The sequence below is a fragment of the Procambarus clarkii genome, chromosome 91 (assembly GCF_040958095.1).
Source record: "Procambarus clarkii isolate CNS0578487 chromosome 91, FALCON_Pclarkii_2.0, whole genome shotgun sequence".
Taxonomy (NCBI): Eukaryota; Metazoa; Arthropoda; class Malacostraca; order Decapoda; family Cambaridae; genus Procambarus; species Procambarus clarkii.
Window position 1 is genome coordinate 6868896 of NC_091240.1, and position 27355 is coordinate 6896250.

Here is a 27355-nt window from a genome sequence, read left to right on the forward strand (position 1 = left end):
ATTAGCGTGTCAACTTTGGATTCATATACGCGCTCGAGTGCAAGGATCCCTGTGGCTAGTCTTGCCCCGCCCACCTCCGCCCACGCCTACCTCCGCCCACGCCCACCTCCACCCATGCCCACCTACACCCACCCACGCCCACCTCCACCCTAGACCTACTACTGAAGAGGAATGGAGAAGGAATAACACGATAAAGAAATATGGAAGAGTAAGGAGAAGGAAGGAAGGAATTGAAGGAACGGAGAATGGGAGGGAACTGGATACAATCCATCACTGAGAAATCATCAGACGTACCCTAGAGAAAGTGTGTGAAATGCTGCGCGGGACAGAAACGATTGGGCACGCTTCCCATCACCTAATGCCTCTGTTCACCCAGCGGTAAATTAGTGTTCGGGAAGTAGTTATCTTGTCTTGCCTTCTCCCTCTCCCTCACCCTCCCCCCCCCCTCTCACAGTCCAGTAGGGTCACCGTGTCATTACTGAGCAATAAAATGGTTCTCCTGTAATCACGTTAAAGAGTCCCAGCTGTTATTTTATTGTCGTCTCTCTCTCTCTCTCTCTCTCTCTCTCTCTCTCTCTCTCTCTCTCTCTCTCTCTCTCTCTCTCTCTCTCTCTCACGAAGCCAAATACCAAGAGTGTTCCCTCCTTGCAGTATGGTTCCATTGATTTAATTTTTTGCTGCAGAGGGTGAACATTAACCGCGGGATAAGGTCTTACACAATTCATCTGACCACACCTCGGCCCACACTCCTCGGCCACTCCTCGACCACACCTCGGCCCACACCACGGGCCACACTCCGGGCCACACCTGGGCCACACCACGTCACTTCATCTTCAGTTAACCACCAAATTCCCCGTATTTCTCGAGCAAAATTTCACAGACAGGTGGTTAACTTGAGGTGCTTACGGGGCTTAGCGTCCCCGCGGCCCGGTCGTCGAGGAAAGGGCGAGGAAAGGTGACGCCATTTCTCTGCGGTGTTTCCCATTGAAACATCAAGAAAGGTTACATTTTACTTATATATATTTTTCAATGAATAATTGTCTATTTCTTCCACACACATTCCTGAGCTAACTTGAAGAACCACTTTGTAAACATCTTATACAACTCACTCACAGTCTTCCTGTCAGCCAATTAGTCTGCCAGTCAATCAGTCAGTCAATTAGGGTGCCAGTCAAGTAGTCAGCCAATTAGTCAGTCAGTCAGCTAATTAGTCAGTCAATTAGTTTGTCAGTCAATTAGTCAACCAGTCAGCTAATTAGTCAGTCAAATAGTCTGCCAGTCAATCAGACAATCCATCAGCCGTCAATCAGCGCATCAGTCAGCATGTAAATTGACGAGCATCAGTCAAGCAACCCTTGTCAACTACGGAGTTCAACCACTTAACAACCCAATCATCCACGGAGCCCCATTCTACCCACCCACCTGCCCCATCACCCACACATCCACCCACACCAGATCACCCATCGCTTCATCCATTTCCGGTCAGCCACCCACCAAGCCGGCCGGCCAACCTGTCAGTCAGTCAACTATCCGGCCAGTCTAGCCGTTAAGGGATTCAGGGTATACATGTAACACTTGACTGAAATGACGGATGTGTGTGAGAGAGAGAGAGAGAGAGAGAGAGAGAGAGAGAGAGAGAGAGAGAGAGAGAGAGAGAGAGAGAGAGAGAGAGAGAGAGAGAGAGAGAGAGAGAGAGACAGAGAGAGAGAGAGAGAGAGAGAGAGAGAGAGAGAGAGAGAGAGAGAGAGAGAGAGAGAGAGAGAGAGAGAGAGAGAGAGAGAGAGAGAGAGAGAGAGAGAGAGAGGGGGAGGGAGTGGGGTGCCCTTTCCTCTCTCGTCTCCAGTACAACACCACCTTAGAGAGGCGAGGGGCAGTCAGGAGAGGTATGCCCGCCCCGTCGCCGACTCGTCGGGTCGGTCGGTCGGGCGCCAGTCGGGACGTCGGGCCGCTGCAGCATCGCTCACCGAGAACGATAGCCAAAGACACGGCGAACGAAGCGCGCCGGAAGACCCCGCGCGCCGGGGCCCATCCGCCATGTTTGTTCCGAGGTGTGAAAACTTGTGTCGGGCTAATCAGACACATCTGCCGCACGCGGGGCGCAAGCGGCTCCCGCAGGAGGCGGCGTCGACCTCCGCCCTTGCGGGCCGGCGGCGTAAGGCCGCAAACCGCAGCGGGACAGGCGACGAGGCTTGGGATGGCGTGTAACTGCGCGGGGTTAATAATTAGAGTTTAGAGAGAGAACTCGTGGCTATGGCCAGTCGACCGCGTTCCTCAATATATAATCCGGATTCCCCGTATTAAAAACGGCGGATGGAGAAGGTGTAATAATCCGCCCCGATCCGCCTTACCCCGAACGAAAACATCTTTGGAGTCGCGTAGACAATATAGAGAGAGAAGAAGATAGTCGTTATTTAAGATATCCTCCTTCCTCCCCTTTCCCCCTTAACCCCCTTAAACCCCCCTTAACATCCCCCCCTAACCGGCAACCCCCCTAACACCCATCCAGGCCTGTAGTGTTATGAGTCATTACTAACGGCTTCAAGTACCTTGCTATAGCGGACCCTGCCAACCACCGCCACCTGATGGGGGGAGGGAGGGGGGTGATGGGGTGGATAGAAGGGGGGGGAGGGTAAGGATATGATGAGACACCTGTTGTATTTGGGACCACCTGTTGTGTCTGGGACACCTGTTGTATCTGGGACCACCTGTTGTATCTGGGACACCTGTTGTATCTGGGACACCTGTTGTGTCTGGGACACCTGTTGTGTCTGGGACACCTGTTGTATCTGGGACACCTGTTGTGTCTGGGACACCTGTTGTATCTGGGACCACCTGTTGTATCTGGGACACCTGTTGTATCTGGGACCACCTGTTGTATCTGGGACCACCTGTTGCACCTGTTGCGCTGACACTGAAGAAGTTCCCTCTTGACACACTAGTGAAGATCTTGTATCTCGTGATCATGTGTTGCGACTCCATTTCGGCTCTCTGTCAGCGTCTCTGTATTTGCCAACCTGTCAATTTATTTGACAGACAGACTGACAGCTTCTTGGGAATATGTGTGTATATATTCTTGGTTCACTTTAGTGAGTATAGGAATAATTCTGCCACACTTGCCAGCCCTTGACAGCTCCCAGCTCTTGACAAGTGTGTCAAGAGCTGGCAAGTGCGGTCCTTAAGTCATGCTCCACCACTTAGGAGCAGTCAAGGGGGGGGGGGTAGGGGGGCACAATGATCAGACAGTGACAGTTAATCCAGTCAGTCAGTCAAATGGCCTGTTACTTGGTTTCTCAGTCAGTCAGTCAGAGAGACAGTTTCCCCCTGTCAAGTATAAGTCAGTCACTGAGCTGTAGCTGTATCCTAGCTGTATCCTAGCTGTATCCTAGCTGTATCATAGCTGCATCCTAGCTGTATCCTAGCTGTATCCTAGCTGCATCCTAGCTGTATCCTAGATACGTCCTAGCTGTATCCTAGCTGCATCCTAGCTGTATCCTAGCTGCATCCTAGCTGCATCCTAGCTGTATCCTAGCAGCATCCTAGCTGTATCCTAGCTGCATCCTAGCTGTATCCTACCTGTATCCTAGCTGCATCATAGCTGTATCCTACCTGTATCCTAGCTGCATCCTAGCTGTATCCTAGCTGCATCCTAGCTGCATCCTAGCTGTATCCTAGCTGTATCCTAGCAGTGTCCTCCCCAAGCCCTATGTCGCCCTCAGTGATTCCCTACAGCCACACACACGTATTACTCGCGGACACATAAAAAGGCCGGTCACAGTTAACTACCGTTGCTGTATTCTGCTACACGCGAGCCATTTAGCGCACCGTCATTGAACAAAGCCTAGTTGCTGAGCTCAGCGGGGCCGCCTCCCTCCTGGGAGCGGCTATACAGTCATTCAATGGACCAGGGTTCGATACCCCACCAGGATCGGACTCCAAGTACTCGCAAGATTCATAAATAGAATGAGGGAGGGGGGGAGAGGGGGGGGGAGAGGGGGGGAGAGGGGGGGAGAGGGGGGGAGAGGGGGGGAGGGGGGAGAGGGGGGAGAGGGGGGAGAGGGGGGAGAGGGGGGAGAGGGGGGAGAGGGGGGAGAGGGGGGAGGGGGGGTTGGAAGGGGGATCCAATCCTAAGCAATGAAGCACCAGTCATAAATCCATTATAGGACTGAGGAGGGGGTGTTATCTCAGGAAAGAGCCAAACAGGTTCAGGTGGTGGTGGTGGGGGGGGGGGAGGTAGGGGAGGGTAGGTGGTGGTTGGGGGGGAGGGGGGAGGTAGGGGAGGGTAGGTGGTGGTGGAAGGGAGCTGAACCTCATGTCCCTGGAAAACAGAAGAGTAAGGGGGGGAGACATGATAACCACCTACAAAATTCTCAGGGGAAATTGACATGGGTGGACATGGTGGTAGGGGGACGGGAGATGGTGATGGGGGAAGGTAGTGGAGGGTGATAGTGATAGTGGTAGTGGTAGTGGTAGTGGTAGTGGTAGTGGTGGTGGTAGTGGTGATAGTGGTGGTGGTGGCCCTACTATCATTTACCTATGCGTGACTACAGAGCGGTGGGGTCTACACTATGGCTTTACCTGTTGGGTTATATTTGAACTATCCTGTTGTTCGCATTCCTTCTCTAATCTGGCCTCAAAGGTGTGGGTGGAGGCGGCTTCCACAACTTCTACTTTCAGTGCATTCCATTTGTTCAGCTCCCTTAGCCTTTCCTCGTAGCTCATACCTCTCAGTTCCGGGACCAGTCAGGTGGCATACCTCTGAATCTTCTCGAACGTGTGTGTGTGTGTGTGTGTGTGTGTGTGTGAGAGAGAGAGAGAGAGAGAGAGAGAGAGAGAGAGAGAGAGAGAGAGAGAGAGAGAGAGAGAGAGAGAGAGAGAGAGAGAGAGAGAGAGAGAGAGAGAGAGAGAGTGAGAGAGAGAGAGAGAGAGAGAGAGAGTGAGAGAGTGAGAGAGAGAGAGTGAGAGAGAGAGAGAGAGAGAGAGAGAGAGAGAGAGAGAGAGAGAGAGAGAGAGAGAGTGAGAGTGAGAGTGAGAGAGAGAGAGAGAGAGAGAGAGAGAGAGAGAGAGAGAGAGAGAGAGAGAGAGAGAGAGAGAGAGAGAGAGAGAGAGAGAGAGAGGAATCATCATCAGCATCGCCTGTGGCCTAAGACAAGGAGAACAGTCTGAAGGCTCACAGAGAGCGAGGTCCATTTGGCATTCATGTTCTTTGTTACACAAGAGTGACAGTTACAATTACCCGACTCTCTTTACTGCCGGGGCGCCCAAGACCCATCCCGCCTGCCCCAATGCCCGACCAAAACCGCCCCTAACGCCCCGGCGCTCAGAGGCGAAGCCGCACCCGGCATTCCAGTACCCGCCTTACCGCCCTGTTGAAGAGGCGGGTCGAACCCAGGTCTGCTCGATTAGTCACGCCGGTGGAAACATCAGATAGCCAGCGGTCATTATGTTAGGGCACTGCTGGCCGCCTCGCCCTAGCTTATGGCATGTGTTGTGCTCGCTTCCCGCTCATTTCCACACACACACACACACACCGTCACCCCACACATCCTGGTACACCAGGGTGGCCGGCGTGATACAAGTGTCCGCTCCCTACACACGGCGCTCAAGGATACATTCACTCAGATCCGGAACTGAGGCGACTTCAAACGTCTCTTGAAGTACGAGACACAATCAGAAGCGCACTTTTTTATGTCTCTCGAGGGCGCGCAAAAGAGAAGAGGCGCCGGGTGCGTGCCTAAGGAAGTCCGCCCTGGCTTCTGGTTGGCTGACGTCCGCCGACTCTCCCGCCCAATCATAGCTCACCAATCCCTCTCGCCCTGCTCGGCTCGGCGGGCGAAACGGACCCATCACATTACAAGGAGTTGCTTAGATTCTTGAAGATACGAGCAAGTCATATTACAAGAGTCAAAGATTGAGCAGCGGGCTAAATGAACCAATTAGACCAAAAGATACACTTCAAGGAACCACACTACATCACGGCCAAAAAAAAGTAATAATGATTTTCTTATTATTGTGCCTGAGAGAGAGAGAGAGAGAGAGAGAGAGAGAGAGAGAGAGAGAGAGAGAGAGAGAGAGAGAGAGAGAGAGAGAGAGAGAGAGAGAGAGAGAGAGAGACAGAGAGACAGACAGACAGACAGACAGACAGACAGACAGACAGACAGACAGACAGACAGACAGACAGACAGACAGACAGACAGACAGACAGACAGACCTCAGAGAGAGACATACTGAGGCAAGTAGATGAATCATTATACTGAGACAGGTAGATGAATCATTATAATGTAGCAGGTAGACGAATCATTATACTGAGACAGGTAGATGAATCATTATACTAAAACAGATGAATCATTATAATGTAGCAGGTAGATGAATCATTATAATGTAGCAGGTAGACGAATCATTATAATGAGACAGGTAGATGAATCATTATAATGAGTACATAACAAATGAATATATAATGAAAAACAAGTTGATGAGTAGCAATGATTTATGAAGAACTTGGATGAGTACGAATTTGACACCATGAATAACTGGTATAATGAGAAAATGAGTTATGTTAATGAGTTATGTTAATGAGTATAATGAGAAAATGAGTTAGATGAGTGAATATAATGAAAAATCAGATTCTTAGAAAATTCAGTCAAGGAAATACAAGAAAAATTAAAAAAAAAAAAACGAAAAAAAATTAACTATGAATCAGTCTAAAAAAAATGAAAAAAAAAAGGTCTTAAACTCTCCTCTCCCCCGTCCTCCAAGAACCTCTCCCCCGTCCTCCAAGAACCTCTCCCCACGTCCTCCAAGTACCTCTCCCCCGTCCTCCAAGAACCTCTCCCCACGTCCTCCAAGTACCTCTCCCCCGTCCTCCAAGAACCTCTCCCCACGTCCTCCAAGAACCTCTCCCCACGTCCTCCAAGTACCTCTCCCCCGTCCTCCAAGAACCTCTCCCCACGTCCTCCAAGAACCTCTCCCCCGTCCTCCAAGAACCTCTCCCCACGTCCTCCAAGTACCTCTCCCCCGTCCTCCAAGAACCTCTCCCCACGTCCTCCAAGTACCTCTCCCCCGTCCTCCAAGAACCTCTCCCCACGTCCTCCAAGAACCTCTCCCCCGTCCTCCAAGAACCTCTCCCCCGTCCTCCAAGAACCTCTCCCCCGTCCTCCAAGAACCTCTCCCCCGTCCTCCAAGAACCTCTCCCCCGTCCTCCAAGAACCTCTCCCCCGTCCTCCAAGAACCTCTCCCCCGTCCTCCAAGAACCTCTCCCCCGTCCTCCAAGAACCTCTCCCCCGTCCTCCAAGAACCTCTCCCCCGTCCTCCAAGAACCTCTCCCCTGTCCTCCAAGAACCTCTCCCCTGTCCTCCAAGAACCTCTCCCCCGTCCTCCAAGAACCTCTCCCCCGTCCTCCAAGAACCTCTCCCCCGTCCTCCAAGAACCTCTCCCCCGTCCTCCAAGAACCTCTCCCCCGTCCTCCAAGAACCTCTCCCCCGTCCTCCAAGAACCTCTCCCCCGTCCTCCAAGAACCTCTCCCCCGTCCTCCAAGAACCTCTCCCCTGTCCTCCAAGAACCTCTCCCCCGTCCTCCAAGAACCTCTCCCCTGTCCTCCAAGAACCTCTCCCCCGTCCTCCAAGAACCTCTCCCCTGTCCTCCAAGAACCTCTCCCCCGTCCTCCAAGAACCTCTCCCCTGTCCTCCAAGAACCTCTCCCCCGTCCTCCAAGAACCTCTCCCCCGTCCTCCAAGAACCTCTCCCCTGTCCTCCAAGAACCTCTCCCCCGTCATCCAAGAACCTCTCCCCCGTCCTCCAAGAACCTCTCCCCCGTCCTCCAAGAACCTCTCCCCTGTCCTCCAAGAACCTCTCCCCTGTCCTCCAAGAACCTCTCCCCCGTCCTCCAAGAACCTCTCCCCCGTCCTCCAAGAACCTCTCCCCCGTCCTCCAAGAACCTCTCCCCCGTCCTCCAAGAACCTCTCCCCCGTCCTCCAAGAACCTCTCCCCTGTCCTCCAAGAACCTCTCCCCCGTCCTCCAAGAACCTCTCCCCCGTCCTCCAAGAACCTCTCCCCCGTCCTCCAAGAACCTCTCCCCCGTCCTCCAAGAACCTCTCCCCTGTCCTCCAAGAACCTCTCCCCCGTCCTCCAAGAACCTCTCCCCCGTCCTCCAAGAACCTCTCCCCCGTCCTCCAAGAACCTCTCCCCCGTCATCCAAGAACCTCTCCCCCGTCCTCCAAGAACCTCTCCCCCGTCCTCCAAGAACCTCTCCCCCGTCATCCAAGAACCTCTCCCCCGTCCTCCAAGAACCTCTCCCCCGTCCTCCAAGAACCTCTCCCCCGTCCTCCAAGTACCTCCCCCCCCCCCCCCGTCCTCCAAGAACCTCTCCCCCGTCCTCCAAGAACCTCTCCCCCGTCCTCCAAGAACCTCTCCCCCGTCCTCCAAGAACCTCTCCCCCGTCCTCCAAGAACCTCTCCCCCGTCCTCCAAGAACCTCTCCCCCGTCCTCCAAGAACCTCTCCCCCGTCCTCCAAGAACCTCTCCCCCGTCCTCCAAGAACCTCACCCCCGTCCTCCAAGAACCTCTCCCCCGTCCTCCAAGAACCTCTCCCCCGTCCTCCAAGAACCTCTCCCCCGTCCTCCAAGAACCTCTCCCCCGTCCTCCAAGAACCTCTCCCCCGTCCTTCAAGAACCTCTCCCCCCCGTCCTCCAAGAACCTCTCCCCCGTCCTCCAAGAACCTCCCTCCCCCCCGTCCTCCAAGTACCTCCCCCCCGTCCTCCAAGAACCTCCCTCCCCCCCCGTCCTCCAAGTACCTCCCCCCCGTCCTCCAAGTACCTTCCCCGTCCTCCAAGAACCTCATCCCCGTCCTCCAAGAACCTCATCCCCGTCCTCCAAGAACCTCTCCCCCGTCCTCCAAGTACCTCCCCCCCCGTCCTCCAAGTACCTCCCCCCCCCGTCCTCCAAGTACCTCTCCCTCGTCCTCCAAGTACCTCTCCCTCGTCCTCCAAGAACCTCTTCCCCCGTCCTCCAAGAACTCCCCCCCGTCCTCCAAGTACCTCTCCCTCGTCCTCCAAGAACCTCCCCCCCGTCCTCCAAGTACCTCCCCCCCGTCCTCCAAGTACCTCTCCCTCGTCCTCCAAGAACCTCCCCCCCGTCCTCCAAGAACTCCCCCCCCGTCCTCCAAGTACCTCTCCCTCGTCCTCCAAGAACCTCCCCCCCACGTCCTCCAAGTACCTCCCCCCCCGTCCTCCAAGTACCTCCCCCCCGTCCTCCAAGTACCTCTCCCTCGTCCTCCAAGAACCTCCCCCCCACGTCCTCCAAGTACCTCCCCCCCCGTCCTCCAAGTACCTCTCCCTCGTCCTCCAAGTACCTCTCCCTCGTCCTCCAAAAACCTCCCCCCCGTCCTCCAAGTACCTCTCCCTCGTCCTCCAAGAACCTCCCCCCCCGTCCTCCAAGTACCTCCCCCCCCGTCCTCCAAGAACCTCTCCTCCGTCCTCCAAGTACCTCCCCCCCGTCCTCCAAGTACCTCCCCCCCCCGTCCTCCAAGAACCTCCCCCCCGTCCTCCAAGTACCTCCCCCCCCCGTCCTCCAAGAACCTCTCCTCCGTCCTCCAAGAACCTCTCCTCCGTCCTCCAAGTACCTCCCCCCGTCCTCCAAGTACCTCCCCCCCCCCGTCCTCCAAGAACCTCTCCTCCGTCCTCCAAGAACCTCCCCCCCGTCCTCCAACACCTCCCGCCCCCCCTGCTTGTTCAACAATACCACTAAGACACTCAGTCATAACCTTCTAGGAAGACATAAACAGTCCTTCGCCAGTCCACAGTTTGGGCAAAACGGCCGCTGCTTCCACGCATGAATGAGGACGACCCTGGGGTCGTGCGTGGCCCCTGGCGACGACCCTGGGGTCGTGCGTGGCCCCTGGCGACGACCCTGGGGTCGTGCGTGGCCCCTGGCGACGACCCTGGGGTCGTGCGTGGCCCCTGGCGACGACCCTGGGGTCGTGCGTGGCCCCTGGCGACGACCCTGGGGTCGTGCGTGACCCCTGGCGACGACCCTGGGGTCGTGCGTGGCCCCTGGCGACGACCCTGGGGTCGTGCGTGGCCCCTGGCGACGACCCTGGGGTCGTGCGTGGCCCCTGGCGACGACCCTGGGGTCGTGCGTGGCCCCTGGCGACGACCCTGGGGTCGTGCGTGACCCCTGGCGACGACCCTGGGGTCGTGCGTGACCCCTGGCGACGACCCTGGGGTCGTGCGTGGCCCCTGGCGACGACCCTGGGGTCGTGCGTGACCCCTGGCGACGACCCTGGGGTCGTGCGTGACCCCTGGCGACGGCGACTAGAATGAAGAGCGGCATAAGATGAAAGGAAACATATTGACGAGGTGTGTGTGTGTGTGTGACGTCACAGTCTTGATAGCAGGACAGGTTTTAGACCCTGAGCTGAATCACAGTGTGTGTCAGGCCTCATGATGCTGCTGCCAGTAGGGTCCAAAACCTGTCCCGGCGTGAACACAACCACGTCATCGTGACGTCACACGTCCCCATCTTCGGGTCACTTGCTAGACCTCCACCACACACCTGGATGAGGATAACATGTGACTGGCTGGCCAAGACCATGTGTGTGAGGCCAATCAACACTGTCGACGGAGTCTTCTGCCAGTCCAGCGATGACTGAGGAGGCGAGGCCCAAGAGCTGAAGCTCAAGGAAGCACACCCAAGCAAGCACAAGTAGGTGAGCACAACTATACTCATTCCTCACAAGATCGCTAACGATCGTACAATTATTAGAACGATCAAGACGGAGAAAGATTAGCAAGAAACTATACAAGAGATATAAGATATATTAGCAAGAAGATACTATATATTAGCAAAAAGATACTCTATATTAGCAAAAAGATACTTTAAATTAGCAAAAAGATACTTTATATTAGCAAAAAGATACTATATATTAGCAAAAAGATAATTTATATTAACAAAAAGATACTATATATTAGCAAAAAGATACTATATATTAGCAAAAAGATACTATATATTGGCAAAAAGATACTATATATTGGCAAAAAGATACTATATATTAGCAAAAAGATACTATATATTAGCAAAAAGATACTATATATTAGCAAAAAGATACTATATATTAGCAAAAAGATACTATATATTAGCAAAAAGATACTCTACATTAGCAAAAAGATACTATATATTAGCAAAAAGATACTCTACATTAGCAAAAAGATACTATATATTAGCAAAAAGATACTATATATTAGCAAAAAGATACTATATATTAACAATGGCATACTATATATTTGCAAGAAACTATACAAGGTGACTTGGACAAGGAAGGAAGGACCTATCAGGAGAAGCGCCAAGCCATTACGACCATGTAGCACTTGGAAGGGGTCAGGATAAGGATTTGGGATGGGACGGGTGGAAAGGAATGGTGCCCAACCACTTGGACGGTCGGGGATTGAACGCCGACCTGCAAGAAGCGGGACCGTCGCTCTACCGCCAGGGAGAGAAAGATCTTGGGACTTTGAAACTCACTGAATCCTTCCCCAAAATCCCACATCAATAGGCTTATGCCTGGCTAGACAACATAAGAACTACTTATAGAAACTTGTGTAAGGAATTATTCACAGCCTTGTAAACTACATATGTCAGACCAATCCTGGAGTATGCGGCTCCAAGCGTGGCGTCCGTACCTAGTCAAACACAAGTCGAAGTTAGAAAAAAGATTAGTGGTGTATCACTAGTGTCGAGTCATGAATTACAAGGAAAGGCTACTGGAATTTAACCTCATGTCACTGTAAGACCGAAAATTTTGGGGAGACATGATCACCACATACAAAATTCCCATTGGAATCGATAGCGTAAAGACAATTTAGCACGGGCGGGACACGAACAAGGGGACACAGGTGGAAACCCTGAACAAATAGCCTGCATGTGTTACAACGGAAAGATTGATGATATTCTGGAGAGATATATATAAGAATTTTGCACCAAGATTGCAACCTTTTGTTGAACTGTCTGAATGTTGATTGTAAATTATCTATATACCTAGTTATAAAAGTTTTTGTGTGTACCTCTGGTAACAAACATGTGTAAAGGAAGAAATGTATATGTTTACCTCTCAGAATGTTCGATAATATGTTTATTGTTTGTGATGTGTGTGTGTATATATATATATGAACACGTTGTACTGAACGGGGTGAGGATAGCTTGAGCTATCTCATCCCTTTGTGTGTATTTTACCTCAATAAACATATTTCAATTTCAATTTATTTCAGGTACAAACTGAGCACCTTAATGAGCCACAGAGACATTAGACATAACTGTTTAATGTCAGAGTAGTTAACAGGTACACTAGGAAGTGATGTGGTGGTTATCTTGAAGTTATCTTGAGATGATTTCGGGGTTTAGTGTTCCTGCGGCTCGGTCCTCGACCAGGCCTCCACCCCCAGGAAGCAGCCCGTGACAGCTGACTAACTCCCAGGTACCTATTTACACCTAGGTAACAGGGGCATCAGGGTATAAGAAACTCTGCCCATTGTTTCTCGCCAGCGCCCGGGATCGAACCAGGAACCACAGGATCACGCGTCCAGTATTCTGTCGGCTCAGCCACCGGCTACCTAAAGGCTGACTCCATACACAGTTTCGTATATATAGACAAGACCCCAATAGCTCGGAGATCTGTACACTAGCTGACGGCTGAACGGCAGGACGCAAGAGCCGAAGCTCAACCCCCTCGTAAGCACAACTAGGTGAGTGCAAATTCATCCATAACTCCCCTCCTCAACCCCAAGCCCCCCCCAACCCCTCCCCTCCCCCCCCCCCTCTCGTGGTGTCAACCCCTTCACCACCTCTCCCTTCTCTATTAACCCCCTTCATCCCCCCCCCCCCTCTATACCAACCTGCTCCTCTTTGTCCCCAACCACTCCCACAACCCCCCCCCTTCCCCACTAACAAACCCCATCTTCCCCCCCACCAACCCCACGTCAAGTCCTATTCCATCTCCGCTCAACATCACAAACCTCAATAACCCCATAACATTATTTTCTCTCCCTCTCTCTCTCTCCCCCTCTCCCCCCAGCATCATATTTTGGTATGCGCGCGCAGCCTATCACATATAAAATATATAACGGGGGGGGGGGAGGGGGTGGTATATACGGTCACATATACGCTCTACATGTATATAGGTGGTTCCGTGGAACGCCTGGGTGTGTGGTGTATGCTGGCAAGGCCATCGTGGTCAAGTGGGTAGTTCGTGTGTGTCTGAGCAGACCCCAGACACCCGCGGGTTCAATCCCAAACCATTACCTCAATAGAAAGTCAGATTTCAGGAATAGGAACACTGCGAAACCCCCCACCCCCCCACCCCCGTCCCTAGCCCCCTCTCCCCCTCCCACTTGCTCTCTCATAAACACCTACATGGGGAGAGGGGAGATACGCCCCCCCCTCCATGGAGGGGGGGAGGGAGGGGGGTGATAATTCTCCCATAAAGTGCTATTCAATTACGTTTGGGAAATTAGCCCCAGTGATAAAAGTCGCCGTTGACATCTATACGACATATTGGGCCAAAAAAAAAATCAATTTCAAAATTCTAATTTTTTCTTCCAAGCTCCTATACTCGTGTGTGTGATTTATGACGCGAGAAGAAGAGAAAGAGGAAGAGGAAGAGGAGGACACATGAGGACACTGGCCAGGTGTGATACATGGTGTGACACATGAAGACACAGAAGATACACTACACACAACACCAACAAGTAGGGCTGAAGACACTCAAAACGCGATTCTTTTGTTTATTTCCCCGGGGCAAGGCTCTCTTCGGAGAGTTTTGAAGCATCTACTCCTTCATGGGCCCATGCTCAGGGGGCCCCCACGATTGTAGGGGCCCCCATGCTGCCATACCGTCCACGAGGGACCTCTTGGCACAGTGGATAATTACTCAACCTCTCGCTGGAAAAGTCTGGGATTCGAGTCTTCATCTGAGTATGGGGCCCAGTGTCCATCATCTGGGTATGGGGGGCCCAATGCCCATCATCTGGGTAGGGGGCCTAGTGCCCATCATCTGGGTATGGGGGGCCCAGTGCCCATCATCTGGGTATGGGGGGCCCAGTGCCCATCATCTGGGTATGGGGGGCCCAGTGCCCATCATCTGGGTATGGGGGGCCCAGTGCCCATCAACTGGGTATGGGGGGCCCAGTGCCCATCATCTGGGTATGGGGGGCCCAGTGCCCATCATCTGGGTATGGGGGGCCCAGTGCCCATCATCTGGGTATGGGGGGCCCAGTGCCCATCATCTGGGTATGGGCGGCCCAGTGCCCATCATCTGGGTATGGGGGGCCCAGTGCCCATCATCTGGGTATGGGGGGCCCAGTGCCCATCATCTGGGTATGGGGGGCCCAGTGCCCATCATCTGGGTATGGGGGGCCCAGTGCCCATCATCATGAAAGAAGGCAGGTGTAGAATGTAAAGGGAATTCAGATTGGCAGTCTTAAGAGGTGTTCAGATAGGCGGTCATATGTTCTTGGAGTTCAGATAAATAGTGATGCCCTTGGAGTTCGGATAGTGATGTCCTTGGGGTTCAGATAGATAGTTATGCCTCTCAGAGTATCCAGAATACTCCTCTCATATCTTATCTACTTCAAGAAATCATATCTTATCTAATTTAAACCATTAAAGTAGATTATCGGCATCTCTGTCTGTCGGTCCGGAGTAGGAGGCCAGAGACATAGGGATAGCCTCACCCAACTTTCCAAGATGACACATGTGGTGTATGGGAGTGTCATAGGCCATTTTGGGCCTATATGAGGAGAGAATAGGGTAGAGGTGAGATAACTTGGGAGAGAGAGGGCAAGAGAGAGAGAAAGACCCAATCCAGTCCATCATAACTAAAGAACACCTCCACCTCCCCTCAAGTCTCCTGCGCGCGCAACACTGCTTTACCGGCGTCCATTTATCAATCCGGACACACGCAGATAAGATAATTGATTTAAGGTTCTGATCAGTTTGGGGAAAAAGAGTGTGAAACTGAAATATGTGACTATAGTCCCCCCGCCAAGTTGGCGCGCGTTTTCTGGCGGGGCGGAGAGGGAGAGAGATGCCAGAAGTGCCAACTTGCCCCATCTCCCTGCCTTCGAATCCCGACAAACAACAAATAAAAACACATATACAAACAAAAGAGTAATTAACAGAAGCAATAAAAAGAGGAAGATCCAAGGTCACTATTCGCGCCGGCGTCAGTTATGCAAGATTGCAGAAATAAACAGAGTGCAAAAATCGTCAAATAAAATTGCTAACTGTCAACCGGCAGGTCGGGGGCCACCGCAGGGAGAATGATTGTGTGGAGACAAGGCGGCATGTAGGATCGAAAAATGGGTTTGTTACCTTGTTTAGGGGAGCCCCAGGGGTCAGATTCACCTACAGCCAGGTGAGGGTTTGTTCCCCTGGCCCCCACACAACGGGGCAAGGCCAAGCCGCGCGGACACAGTCGTCCTGCGGAGTGATTGATTACGCGCGGCCCTCCAACCTCCGCTGTTTTGGCTCGGGATTGGGTGTGAAGATTCGTAAAGCTGGACGTGTTTACCCTTCCTTGCAGCATTCCCTTCCCTTCCCTTCCCTTCCCTTCCCTTCCCTTCCCTTCCTTCCCCCTTCCCTTCCTTCCGTCCAGCCCGTAGCAGGTGTCTAACTCCCAGGTACATATTTACTGCTAGGTGAACAGGCACATCAGGGTGAAAGAAAATGTACCCATTTGTTTCCGCCGTCGCCGGGGATCGATCCCCGGGCCCTAGGATGACGAATCCCTAAGCGCTATTCAGCTCCAGCTCGAAATGTAGACCTTAAGGAAGCGTTACTTTTCTTATCCCTTTCCCAGACGGCTCGTGAATTAGCCTTGCAACTGAGAGAGAGAGAGAGAGAGAGAGAGAGAGAGAGAGAGAGAGAGAGAGAGAGAGAGAGAGAGAGAGAGAGAGAGAGAGAGAGAGAGAGAGAGAGAGACAGAGAGAGAGAGAGAGAGAGAGAGAGAGAGAGAGAGAGAGAGAGAGAGAGAGAGAGAGAGAGAGAGAGACAGAGAGAGAGAGAGAGAGAGAGAGAGACAGAGAGAGAGAGAGAGAGAGAGAGAGAGAGAGAGAGAGAGAGAGAGAGAGAGAGAGAGAGAGAGAGAGAGAGAGAGAGAGAGAGAGAGAGAGAGTGTGAGTGAGTGAGTGAGAGTGAGAGTGAGTGTGAGTGTGTGAGTGTGTGTGTGTGTGTGTGTGTGTGTGTGTGTGTGTGAGTGTGAAGACTTATAGACAGCAACTCAGGCGGACAGGTTCTAGTGATTTTCCCTGTTCAAACAGGTAAACAACAGTCTGTTAGACCGCCAGCAGGCAGACAGCCCTCCACTACTCTTCCTCCACCTCAACCACCTCCTCCTCCACCTTCCCCGGGCCCTAAGGGGACAGACTAAGGGGGACCTGTTTACCCCACTCGTGGCGGGTGACAGGGAGTCACCCGCCAGCTACCTCTTACTCCCACATCCGGCTCCCCCAGCCCGGGTCCACAGCCAGATGTATCCACACCAGATGCCAGATGTATTAGGGCGCCTGACAACTGGGTGGACAGCGCTTCGGATTCGTAATCCTGAGGTTCCGGGTTCGATCCCCGGTGGAGGCGGAGACAAATGGGCAAAATGTTTCTTTCACCCTGATGCCCCTGTTATCTAGAAGTAAATAGGTACTGGGAGTTAGACAGGTGCTACGGGCTGCTTCCTGGGTGTACTCACCTATTTGTGCTTGCAGGATCGAGCATTGACTCTTGGATCCCGCCTTTCGAGCATCGGTTGTTTACAGCAATGACTCCTGTCCCATTTCCCTATCATACCTAGTTTTAAAATTATGAATAGAGTTTGCTTCCACAACCTGTTCCTTAAGTGCATTCCATTTTCCCACTACTCTCACGCTAAAAGAAAACTTCCTAACATCTCTGTGACTCATCTGAGTTTCCAGTTTCCACCCATGTCCCCTCGTTCTGTTATTATTACGTGTGAACATTTCATCTATTTCTACTCTGAGTATTTTATACGTTCCTATCATATCCTCCTTCTCCCTTTTTTTTTTAGTGTTGTAAGGTTCAGTTCCTTCAGGCGCTCTTCATACCCATCCCTCGTAACGCTGGGACGAGTCTCGTTGCAAGCTTCTGAACCTTTTTCAGTTTCCTTATGTGTTTCTTCAGGTGGGGGACTCCATGATGAGGCGGCATACTCTAAGACTAGCCTCACATAGGCAGTGTAAAGCGCCCTAAAAGCCTCCTTACTTAGGTTTCTGAATGAAGTACTAACTTTTGCCAGTGTAAAGTACGCTGCTGTCGTTATCCTATATATATGTGCCTCAGGAGATAGATTAGGTGTTACGTCCACCCCCAGGTCTCTTTCTCGCGTCGTCACAGGTAGGCAGTTCCCCTTCATTGTGTACTGTCCCTTTGGTCTCCTATCTCCTAGTTCCATTTCCATAACTTTACATTTGCTCGTGTTGAACTCCAGTAGCCATTTCCCTGACCATCTCTGCAACCTGTTCAGGTCCTCTTGGAGGATCCTGCAATCCTCATCTGTCACAACTCTTCTCATCGACTTTGCGTCATCCGGGAACATCGACATGTAGGACTCTACGCCTGTAAACATGTCGTTAACATATACAAGAAATAGAATTGGTCCCAGCACCGATCCTTTAGGTACTCCACTCGTTACTGTTCGCCAGTCCGACTTCTCGCCCCTTACCGTTACCCTCTGGCTCCTTCCTGTTAGGTAGTTCCTTACCCATGCTAGGACCTTTCCGCTTACTCCTGCCTGCTAGTATGTGTATTCACCTAGTTGTTCTTGCGGGGGTTGAGCTCTGCTCTTTCGGCCCATCTCTCAACTGTCAATCAATCAACTGTAACTAACTACTAACTATTCCCCCCCCCCCCCAACACACACCAGGAAGCAGCTTCGTAACAGCTTTCTAACTCCCAGGTACCTATTTACTGCTAGGTAACAGGTGCATCAGGGGAAAAGAAACTTTGCCCATTTGTTTCTGCTTGGTCCGGGAAACGTTCCCGGGCCACAGAATTACGAGCCCTGCGTGCTGTCCGCTCAGCTACCAGACCCCAATATATAAATACATGTGTGTATGTGTGTGTGTGTGTGTGTTTAAAAAAAACCTGACAGTTGAGAGGCGGGCCGAAAGAACTAGAGCTCAACCCCGCGCAGACAGAAGTATATGAACACACACACACATTGCCAGATCCAAAAATCCATGCTCGATCCTGCAGGCACACCTAGATGACTACAAATAGGCGAGTACACACACACACACACACAAACACACACACACACACACACACACACACACACACACACACACACACACATCAGAAAACAAAGTGATAATATACAACCCTTCCCCCACCCTCCACCCACCAAACCCCCCATAACCCTCCAAAAGGAGAGGATCCACCCGACCCCCCGGAGCGAGGCGCTGCCAGACTTCACACCTCCCTCTCTACGGGGAGTCACCACCCGGACTCCTAACTCCGTACGCTCTCACAATGTTTGGGACGGGAGAGGAGAGAGAGAAAGTGAGGGGGGGGGTGAGAGTGAGGGAGAGTGAGTTAGGTTTCACCTTCAGTGGTTAGAGTGAGTAACTCTGTACCTGGGGCTCTTTATATAGTCTGTGTACCTGGGCTCTTTATAGAGTCTAACTGTACCTGGGCTCTTTATAGAGTCTAGCTCTGTACCTGGGCTCTTTATATAGTCTGTGTACCTGGGCTCTTTATAGAGTCTAACTCTGTACCTGGGCTCTTCATAGAGTCTAACTCTGTACCTGGGCTCTTCATAGAGTCTAACTCTGTACCTGGGCTCTTTATAGAGTCTGTGTACCTGGGCTCTTTATAGAGTCTAACTCTGTACCTGGGCTCTTTATAGAGCCTGTGTACCTGGGCTCTTTATAGAGTCTAACTCTGTACCTGGGCTCTTCATAGAGTCTAACTCTGTACCTGGGCTCTTTATAGAGTCTAACTTTGTACCTGGGCTCTTTACAGTCTAACTCTGTACCTGGGCTCTTTATAGAGTCTAACTCTGTACCTGGGCTCTTTATAGAGTCTAACCCTGTACCTGGGCTCTTTATAGAGTCTAACGCTGTACCTCGCCTCTTTATAGAGTCCAACCCTGTACCTCGGCTCTTTATAGAGTCTAACCCTGTACCTCGGCTCTTTATAGAGTCTAACACTACCTCGGCTCTTTGTAGTCTAACCCTGTACCTCGGCTCTTTATAGAGTCTAACCCTGTACCTGGGCTCTTTATAGAGTCTAACCCTGTACCTCGGCTCTTTATAGTCTAACACTACCTCGGCTCTTTATAGAGTCTAACCCTGTACCTGGGCTCTTTATAGAGTCTAACTCTGTACCTCGGCTCTTTATAGAGTCTAACACTACCTCGGCTCTTTATAGAGTCTAACCCCTGTACCTGGGCTCTTTATAGAGTCTAACCCTGTACCTCGGCTCTTTATAGAGTCTAACACTACCTGGGCTCTTTATAGAGTCTAACCCTGTACCTGGGTTCTTTATAGAGTCTAACTCTGTACCTGGGTTCTTTATAGAGTCTAACCCTGTACCCTGGGCTCTTTATAGAGTCTAACTCTGTACATGGGCTCTTTATAGAATCTAACTCTGTACCTGGGCTCTTTATAGAGTCTAACTGTACCTGGGCTTTTTATAGAGGGTGTACCTGGGCTCTTTATAGAGTCTAACCCAGTACCTGGGCTCTTTATAGAGTCTAACCCAGTACCTGGGTTCTTTATAGAGTCTAACCCTGTACCTCGGCTCTTTATAGAGTCTAACTCTGTTCCTCGGATCTTTATAGAGTCTAACACTACCTCGGCTCTTTATACCTGGTTGATGGGGTTCTGGGAGTTCTTCTACTCCCCAAGCCCGGCCCGAGGCCAGGCTCGACTTGTGAGAGTTTGGTCCACCAGGCTGTACCTGGGGCTCTTTATAGAGTCTAACCCTGTTCCTGGGTTCTTTATAGAATCTAGCTCTGTACCTGGGGCTCTTTATAGAGTCTGACCCTGTACCTGGGCTCTTTATAGAGTCTAACTCAGTACCTGGGGCTCTTTATAGTCAGTGTACCTGGGCTCTTTATAGTCAGTGTACCTGGGCTCTTTATAGAGTCAGTGTACCTGGGCTCTTTATAGTCAGTGTACCTGGGCTCTTTATAGAGTCAGTGTACCTGGGGCTCTTTATAGAGTCAGTGTACCTGGGCTCTTTATAGTCAGTGTACCTGGGGCTCTTTATAGAGTCAGTGTACCTGGGCTTTTTATAGTCAGTGTACCTGGGGTTCTTTATAGAGTCTAACCCTATACCTGGGCTCTTTATAGAGTCTAACCCTGTACCTGGGGCTCTTTATAGAGTCTAACCCTATACAAACTACAATGTTACCAAACAGTGCACCAACAATGACCCAACAGACTACACATGGAACAGGTAACATATGCCAGAGAAAGGCACAAAGCCCTAATTAGTACTTCACAATTACTCCTAATTACTCCTCCTAATTGCCTAACTACCCCCCCCCCCCTCTCCCCCCTGGATGATGTTGAAGGGGGGGGGGGGGAAGGGGGTGATTGGGCTCTGCAAATGATCGTTTATTTCATGAGTTGAACTGTTGAATTGGCTCTCTGTCTTCATCTCTCTCTTTCTCTCTCTCTCTCTCTCTCTCTCTCTCTCTCTCTCTCTCTCTCTCTCTCTCTCCCTCCCCCTCTCTCTCTCTCTCTCTCTCCCCCTCTCTCTCTCTCTCTCTCTCTCTCTCTCTCTCTCTCTCTCTCTCTCTCTCTCTCTCTCTCTCTCTCTCTCTCTCTCTCTCTCTCTCCCTCCCTCCCCCCCTCTCTCCCTCCCTCCCCCCCTCTCTCTCTCTCTCCCCCCCCTCTCTCTCTCTCTCTCTCTCTCTCTCTTTCTCTCTCTCCCCCTCTCTCTCTCTCTCTCTCTCTCTCTCTCTCTCTCTCTCTCCCCCCTCTCTCTCTGTCCTTTCTGTCCTCTCTCTCTCTCTCTCTCTCTCTCTCTCTCTCTCTCTCACGAAAAGGGGAAAATGAGGGAAGGAAAGTATTCAGAAGTGACATATATAACACTCCGAGAGACTGTCTGTCTGTCTGTTACACTCCATTCCCTTCCTTTCCCTTTTCTCTTGTCCTTATTCCTTCTTTATCCTCCATTTTCCCACCTCCCGTTTCCATTCACCTGTTATCTGCTTTCTCCTGCTCCTTCCTCCTCCTCCTCCTTCCCAATCCTCATCTCCTTTTATTTCCTTATTTTCTTTGACTTTTCTCTTTTTATATCCCTTTTGCCTGCTTCCTCTGTTCTCTACTCCTTTTCCTTCTTGTCACTTTCCATTTCTCTTTCATTTCTCCTTTTTCTCTTCCCCTGTCATTAACTGGTTCTTCCGTTCCCTCCTTTACTGCATCTTCTCTCTCTTCTATTTCCACCCTTACTCCTCTTCCTCCTCCCTTACACTGAACACCTTCAACACGCCTTCAACACAGACTTCCAAGAACACAGAGAACATCTCGAACAATGAACACCTTGCGCCCAGTGAACACAATATACGTCTTGAACAATTACGAGTCTCTTGAAACGCCTCAAGGTTAATTAACCAATCATTACGCTATAATTGTAACCACAATTAAGTAACAAGATATATATATATATATATATATATATATATATATATATATATATATATATATATATATATATATATATATATATATATATATATATATAATATATGTATACCTTTCCCTGGGCTTCAGTTCGAGCCACCATGACCTCTGACCTCTGGAAAGCTGTCCGGGTCAGCCGTGACCCGGAATGACCCACATAAATACACCCAAACAAGACTGGTGTCACGGGTCACTGGGCCGACAACCTGATTGTCTCCAGCCCTGGTTCGAACCCTTATGAATCCCGAGTTTTTTTTTGGGGGGGGGAGGGGAAGGGGAGTTGAATTGCCTGTGATATTATATTAAGGTAATTGTCAGGGAGAATGATTGTTTTTTGGGGGGTTTGAGTTGACGGTTGGAACACAAGAGGGGGAATATATATATTCCAGTGTTTCAGGCCTCTGCCGTATATAATATACATAGGGACTCATATATATGCCTATTAATGTCCCATTAAACCCATTTATACAATATTAAACACTACTTGTGTCTTGTATAACCAGAGTGTTACAGATGTTGTATAATATATTTGTTATTTTAGGCTAACGCATACAATACTCTTGTTAAATCTCATATGAAACTCCAAACTCACTCTTATTTTTTTTTCTACGATGTATTATAGTGTATTTTTTTGAGGTCTATTCATAAGCTTGTGCGTACGAAGCTCTGATACATTTGTATACCTTTGCGTATAGAAAATATACATTACAACATTTAATAAAACACAGCATCATGTTCTATACAGCGTTTAAATTAAAATTATTATTAATATATACAAACACGTTGTATAATCCTTGATTACCATCGACGGAGAGAGAGAGAGAGAGAGAGAGAGAGAGAGAGAGAGAGAGAGAGAGAGAGAGAGAGAGAGAGAGATATTCCCACTCCCTCCCATCCATCACATTCTCTCACTTTCTCTCTCTCTCTCTAGCCCTTTCTGTTTCTCTCCATCGTTCTCTTATTCCCACTTTTCACGTAGAATCACCACTAAATGACCTTAAAATCATCTAAATAATAATAATAATAATAATTTTAATAATTATTGCAAAGTTACACATATTTGAATCACGTGACTGCGCGGGAAATTCGAAACCTACTGAGGCGATCACAGGCATAACCGCCGAACATTTCTCGCGGGAAACGGAAAAATTGGCGTGTCAAATAGTTTATATATTTAATGCCGTTGGCGCTGTATAAGGAATAACACAACTAGGACTCGTCAAATAAAACAATTTATCCTGAGCCTTATACAGCCGGGGAAATAAACTGCCTCCTGTAGCGGAGGTGAAAAATTGTCCGCCATTGATGGTAGATAGTCTTACTTGGACGAGACCCCCGTGTTCGAACGCAGGACAAATCACCCCGACTTCGGCTTCGTTTCCACCAACGAATGAAACTCGCGATCCGGTCCAGCGACGAAACAAATACAACAAATAACTAAACACCACGTGTGGCGATACTGGAAAGGAGGTGAAAATAACCATAAATATCATGATTTGTTTTTAAATCCGTTGAACGGAGTTGCATACCAGGGATCCGAACGGACCCGATCAGCTTCCCGCCAGCGATGCGCGTCTGTTTACAGCCGCGTTCGTGTTTACATTTGTATCTGATAAACACCTGATTAATAACATCCACGCACGAGATCAGATGTTGCAAAGGTGTTGCAGGGAGGCCGGTAGGTGTTGCGGCGGGCGTTGTATTGTCACTCCTGCGCTCCCTCGGAAGGCCCAACCCTCCCAGAGAATTTATACATGGTAATTGTTGTATTAAATCAGGTAATAAATCATCACAGGAGAGATCCCAAGTGTGGCAGCCCTGACAATAGTGGTGTTGACCTCGGGGGTGTTGATCGTAGGGTGATGAATGGTGGGTGTTGATCATAAGGTGTTGATCCTAGGGTGTTGATCTTCAGCCGATGAATGGTGGGTGTTGATCCTAGGGTGTTGATCTTCGGCCGATGAATGGAGGGTGTTGATCCTAGGGTGTTGATCTTCGGCCGATGAATGGTGGGTGTTGATCCTAGGGTGTTGATCCTAGGGTGTTGATCTTCGGCCGATGAATGGAGGGTGTTGATCCTAGGGTGTTGATCTTCGGCCGATGAATGGAGGGTGTTGATCCTAAGGTGTTGATCTTCGGCCGATGAATGGAGGGTGTTGATCCTAGGGTGTTGATCTTCGGCCGATGAATGGAGGGTGTTGATCCTAGGGTGTTGATCTTCGGCCGATGAATGGAGGGTGTTGATCCTAGGGTGTTGATCTTCGGCCGATGAATGGTGGGTGTTGATCCTAGGGTGTTGATCCTAGGGTGTTGATCCTAGGGCGATGAATTGTGGAGTTAAACTTAGAGTAGTGGATGATGACCTCAGAATGATGACCTCAGGGTAATGACCCGAAGGGTGTTTTGACCTGGAGGGTATTGACCAATCAATAAACACTGATTGGTCAATACCCTGGAATATCAATTGTTTATTGATTGGTCAAATACCCTGACCAATCAATAAACATTGATTGGTCAATACTCTAAGCATTCCAAGGTAGATACATATTGACCTTGGAATGCTTAGAGTTACACCCCCCGCTCTTGTAGCCAAGTAAGTCCACTACGGGCTCACCATAGACCGTGCTACTTGCCCCGCTCCTGTAGCCAAGTAAGTCCACTACGGGCTCACCATAGACCGTGCTACTTGCCCCGCTCCTGTAGCCAAGTAAGTCCACTACGGGCTCACCATAGACCGTGCTACTTGCCCCGCTCCTGTAGCCAAGTAAGTCCACTACGGGCTCACCATAGACCGTGCTACTTACAACTTTTTGTTCCCAGTAGATGAATCTATAACAACAACTTGGAATGCTGACCTGGATTCAACTACGAGGTTGTTTATAACAACAACAACATTGGAGGTTGTGAGGTTACGACGCTCATAACGATACAAGTTGTAAACAAAGCCACCGTGAATAAGGAAGGATGAAGAGGTTTCGCAAGTGGTTGTATAAATGAATCCTTGGTCGTGTCAAGGTGGACAAGGACCCTTCAGAACACCCTGAGGAGCGTGAACCGATCAGAACACACCCTGGGGGGAACAGGAGCCAATCAGAACACACCCTGGGGGGAACAAGAACCAATCAGAACACACCCTGGGGGGAACAAGAACCAATCAGAACACACCCTGGGGGGAACAGGAACCAATCAGAACACACCCTGGGGGGAACAGGAACCAATCAGAACACACCCTGGGGGGAACAAGAACCAATCAGAACACACCCTGGGGGGAACAAGAACCAATCAGAACACACCCTGGGGGGAACAGGAACCAATCAGAACACACCCTGGGGGGAACAGGAACCGATCAGAACACACCCTGGGGGGAACAGGAACCGATCAGAACACACCCTGGGGGGAACAGGAACCGATCAGAACACACCCTGGGGGGAACAGGAACCGATCAGAACACACCCTGGGGGGAACAGGAACCGATCAGAACACACCCTGGGGGGAACAGGAACCGATCAGAACACACCCTGGGGGAACAGGAACCGATCAGAACACACCCTGGGGGGAACAGGAACCGATCAGAACACACCCTGGGGGGGAGGCTTAGAAGGAATGGTGCCCAACCACTTGTGGACGGTCGGGGATTGAACGCCGACCAGCATGAAGCGAGACCTTCCCCTCTACCGTCCAGCGGGGAGAGAAGGTGACGGGTGAGGGGTGAGAGTGAGGGGTGAGAGAAAAATAAAAGTTGGGGTGAGAGGGAGGGAGGTAGGTTAGCGGGGATTGAGCCAGGTCTCGCTCTACCTCTATTCTTCCCATTATCGCCCACATCCAGCTCCCCCACGCCCACAGGCCCACCCCCACGCCCACAGGCCCATCCCACGCCCACAGGCCCACCCCGCGCCCACAGGCCCACCCCCACGCCTACAGGCCCACCCCGCGCCCACAGGTCCACCCCGCGCCCACAGGTCCACCCCGCGCCCACAGGCCCACCCCCGCGCCCACAGGCCCACCCCCCGCCCACCCCCACGCCCACAGGCCCACCCCGCGCCCACAGGTCCACCCCGCGCCCACAGGTCCACCCCGCGCCCACAGGCCCACCCCCGCGCCCACAGGCCCACCCCACGCCCACGCGGGCGGCGCTGCAGACGGTGGGCGGCGCCAATGAGATGCAATAGCTCATGAAGATGCCTTATCACGCCTCCTCTCTCTGGACAAACAATTTCAAACACCTCGATTTATGGCGGCAAGTATTCACACTTCTGTCTGTCCTCTCGCTGTCTGTCTGTCTGTCTGTCTAGTCCCCGTCCGGTCCTTTCTCTCTCTCTCTTGCCGTCTGTTCTGTCTCACTTGCTGTCCATTTACCGTCTATCCCGTTAAACTGGCTGTCTATTTCCCGCTTCTTTTGGCTGTTGTATTCTCTCTAGTTCCCGTCTGTCCTGTCCTTTCGTGCTCTCTAGTTCCCGTCTGTCCTGTCCTTTTTTGCTCTCTAGTTCCCGTCTGTCCTGTCCTTTCTTGCTCTCTAGTTCCCGTCTGTCCTGTCCTTTCTTGCTCTCTAGTTCCCGTCTGTCCTGTCCTTTCTTGCTCTCTAGTTCCCGTCTGTCCTGTCCTTTCTTGCTCTCTAGTTCCCGTCTGTCCTGTCCTTTCATGCTCTCTAGTTCCCGTCTGTCATGTCCTTTCATGCTCTCTAGTTCCCGTCTGTCCTGTCCTTTCTTGCTCTCTAGTTCCCGTCTGTCCTGTCCTTTCTTTCTCTCTAGTTCCCGTCTGTCCTGTCCTTTCTTGTTCTCTAGTTCCCGTCTGTCCTGTCCTTTCTTGCTCTCTAGTTCCCGTCTGTCCTGTCCTTTCTTGTTCTCTAGTTCCCGTCTGTCCTGTCCTTTCTTGCTCTCTAGTTCCCGTCTGTCCTGTCCTTTCATGCTCTCTAGTTCCCGTCTGTCCTGTCCTTTCTTGCTCTCTAGTTCCCGTCTGTCCTGTCCTTTCTTTCTCTCTAGTTCCCGTCTGTCCTGTCCTTTCATGCTCTCTAGTTCCCGTCTGTCCTGTCCTTTCTTGCTCTCTAGTTCCCGTCTGTCCTGTCCTTTCTTTCTCTCTAGTTCCCGTCTGTCCTGTCCTTTCTTTCTCTCTAGTTCCCGTCTGTCCTGTCCTTTCTTTCTCTCTAGTTCCCGTCTGTCCTGTCCTTTCTTGCTCTCTAGTTCCCGTCTGTCCTGTCCTTTCGTGCTCTCTAGTTCCCGTCTGTCCTGTCCTTTCGTGCTCTCTAGTACTCACCTAGATGTACTCACCTAGATGTGCTCGCACGGTCGAGCGCTCTTTAGGGGCACTGAAGTTCCCAGTCCTCGCGGTCGCCTCCCAGATCGTCGCCTCTGGGTTCGACACCCAGTAAAAAAAAAATAAATGCAACTGAATATCCCCCTCCGCAGTAAAGGAACGGACCCGGCCCAACCCCTGTGCCAGGTAAGTCCACTACGGGCTCACCATAGCCCGTGCTACTTGCAACTGTTGGTTCCCAGTAGCTGCTACAACGACGCACGAACCCAAACAACCCATTTAACATATCGAGGCTGCTATATATACTTAGAAAACGGCAGTATTGAGATGCTTTTATGTTTTTCTAATGCGTCGCATTATTAACGGATTCGTCGATTCTATTAATAAAAAGAAACACATTGGGCGTGTTAGGTTGAGA

At 51.0% G+C, this 27355-nt stretch overlaps 3 protein-coding genes across 3 annotated transcripts; 2 read left to right on the forward strand and 1 right to left on the reverse strand.

The window, feature by feature from the left end:
• Nucleotides 1-2034: 2034 nt before the first annotated feature.
• LOC123748844 (proteoglycan 4-like) lies at nt 2035-12291 on the forward strand. The gene is made up of 3 exons (XM_069318864.1): nt 2035-2152; nt 6722-8322; nt 12253-12291. Exons 1-3 carry the CDS (start codon nt 2035-2037, stop codon nt 12289-12291), a joined length of 1758 nt encoding a protein of 585 aa, XP_069174965.1.
• Nucleotides 12292-24011: 11720 nt separating this feature from the next.
• On the forward strand, nt 24012-25856 carry LOC123749068 (uncharacterized). Its single transcript, XM_069318865.1, has 2 exons — nt 24012-24070; nt 25514-25856. Exons 1-2 carry the CDS (start codon nt 24012-24014, stop codon nt 25854-25856), a joined length of 402 nt encoding a protein of 133 aa, XP_069174966.1.
• A 198-nt stretch (nt 25857-26054) lies between these two features.
• On the reverse strand, nt 26055-26690 carry LOC123749069 (uncharacterized). Its single transcript, XM_045731180.2, has one exon. It carries the CDS (start codon nt 26688-26690, stop codon nt 26055-26057), a length of 636 nt encoding a protein of 211 aa, XP_045587136.2.
• Between the last annotated feature and the right edge of the window lie 665 nt (nt 26691-27355).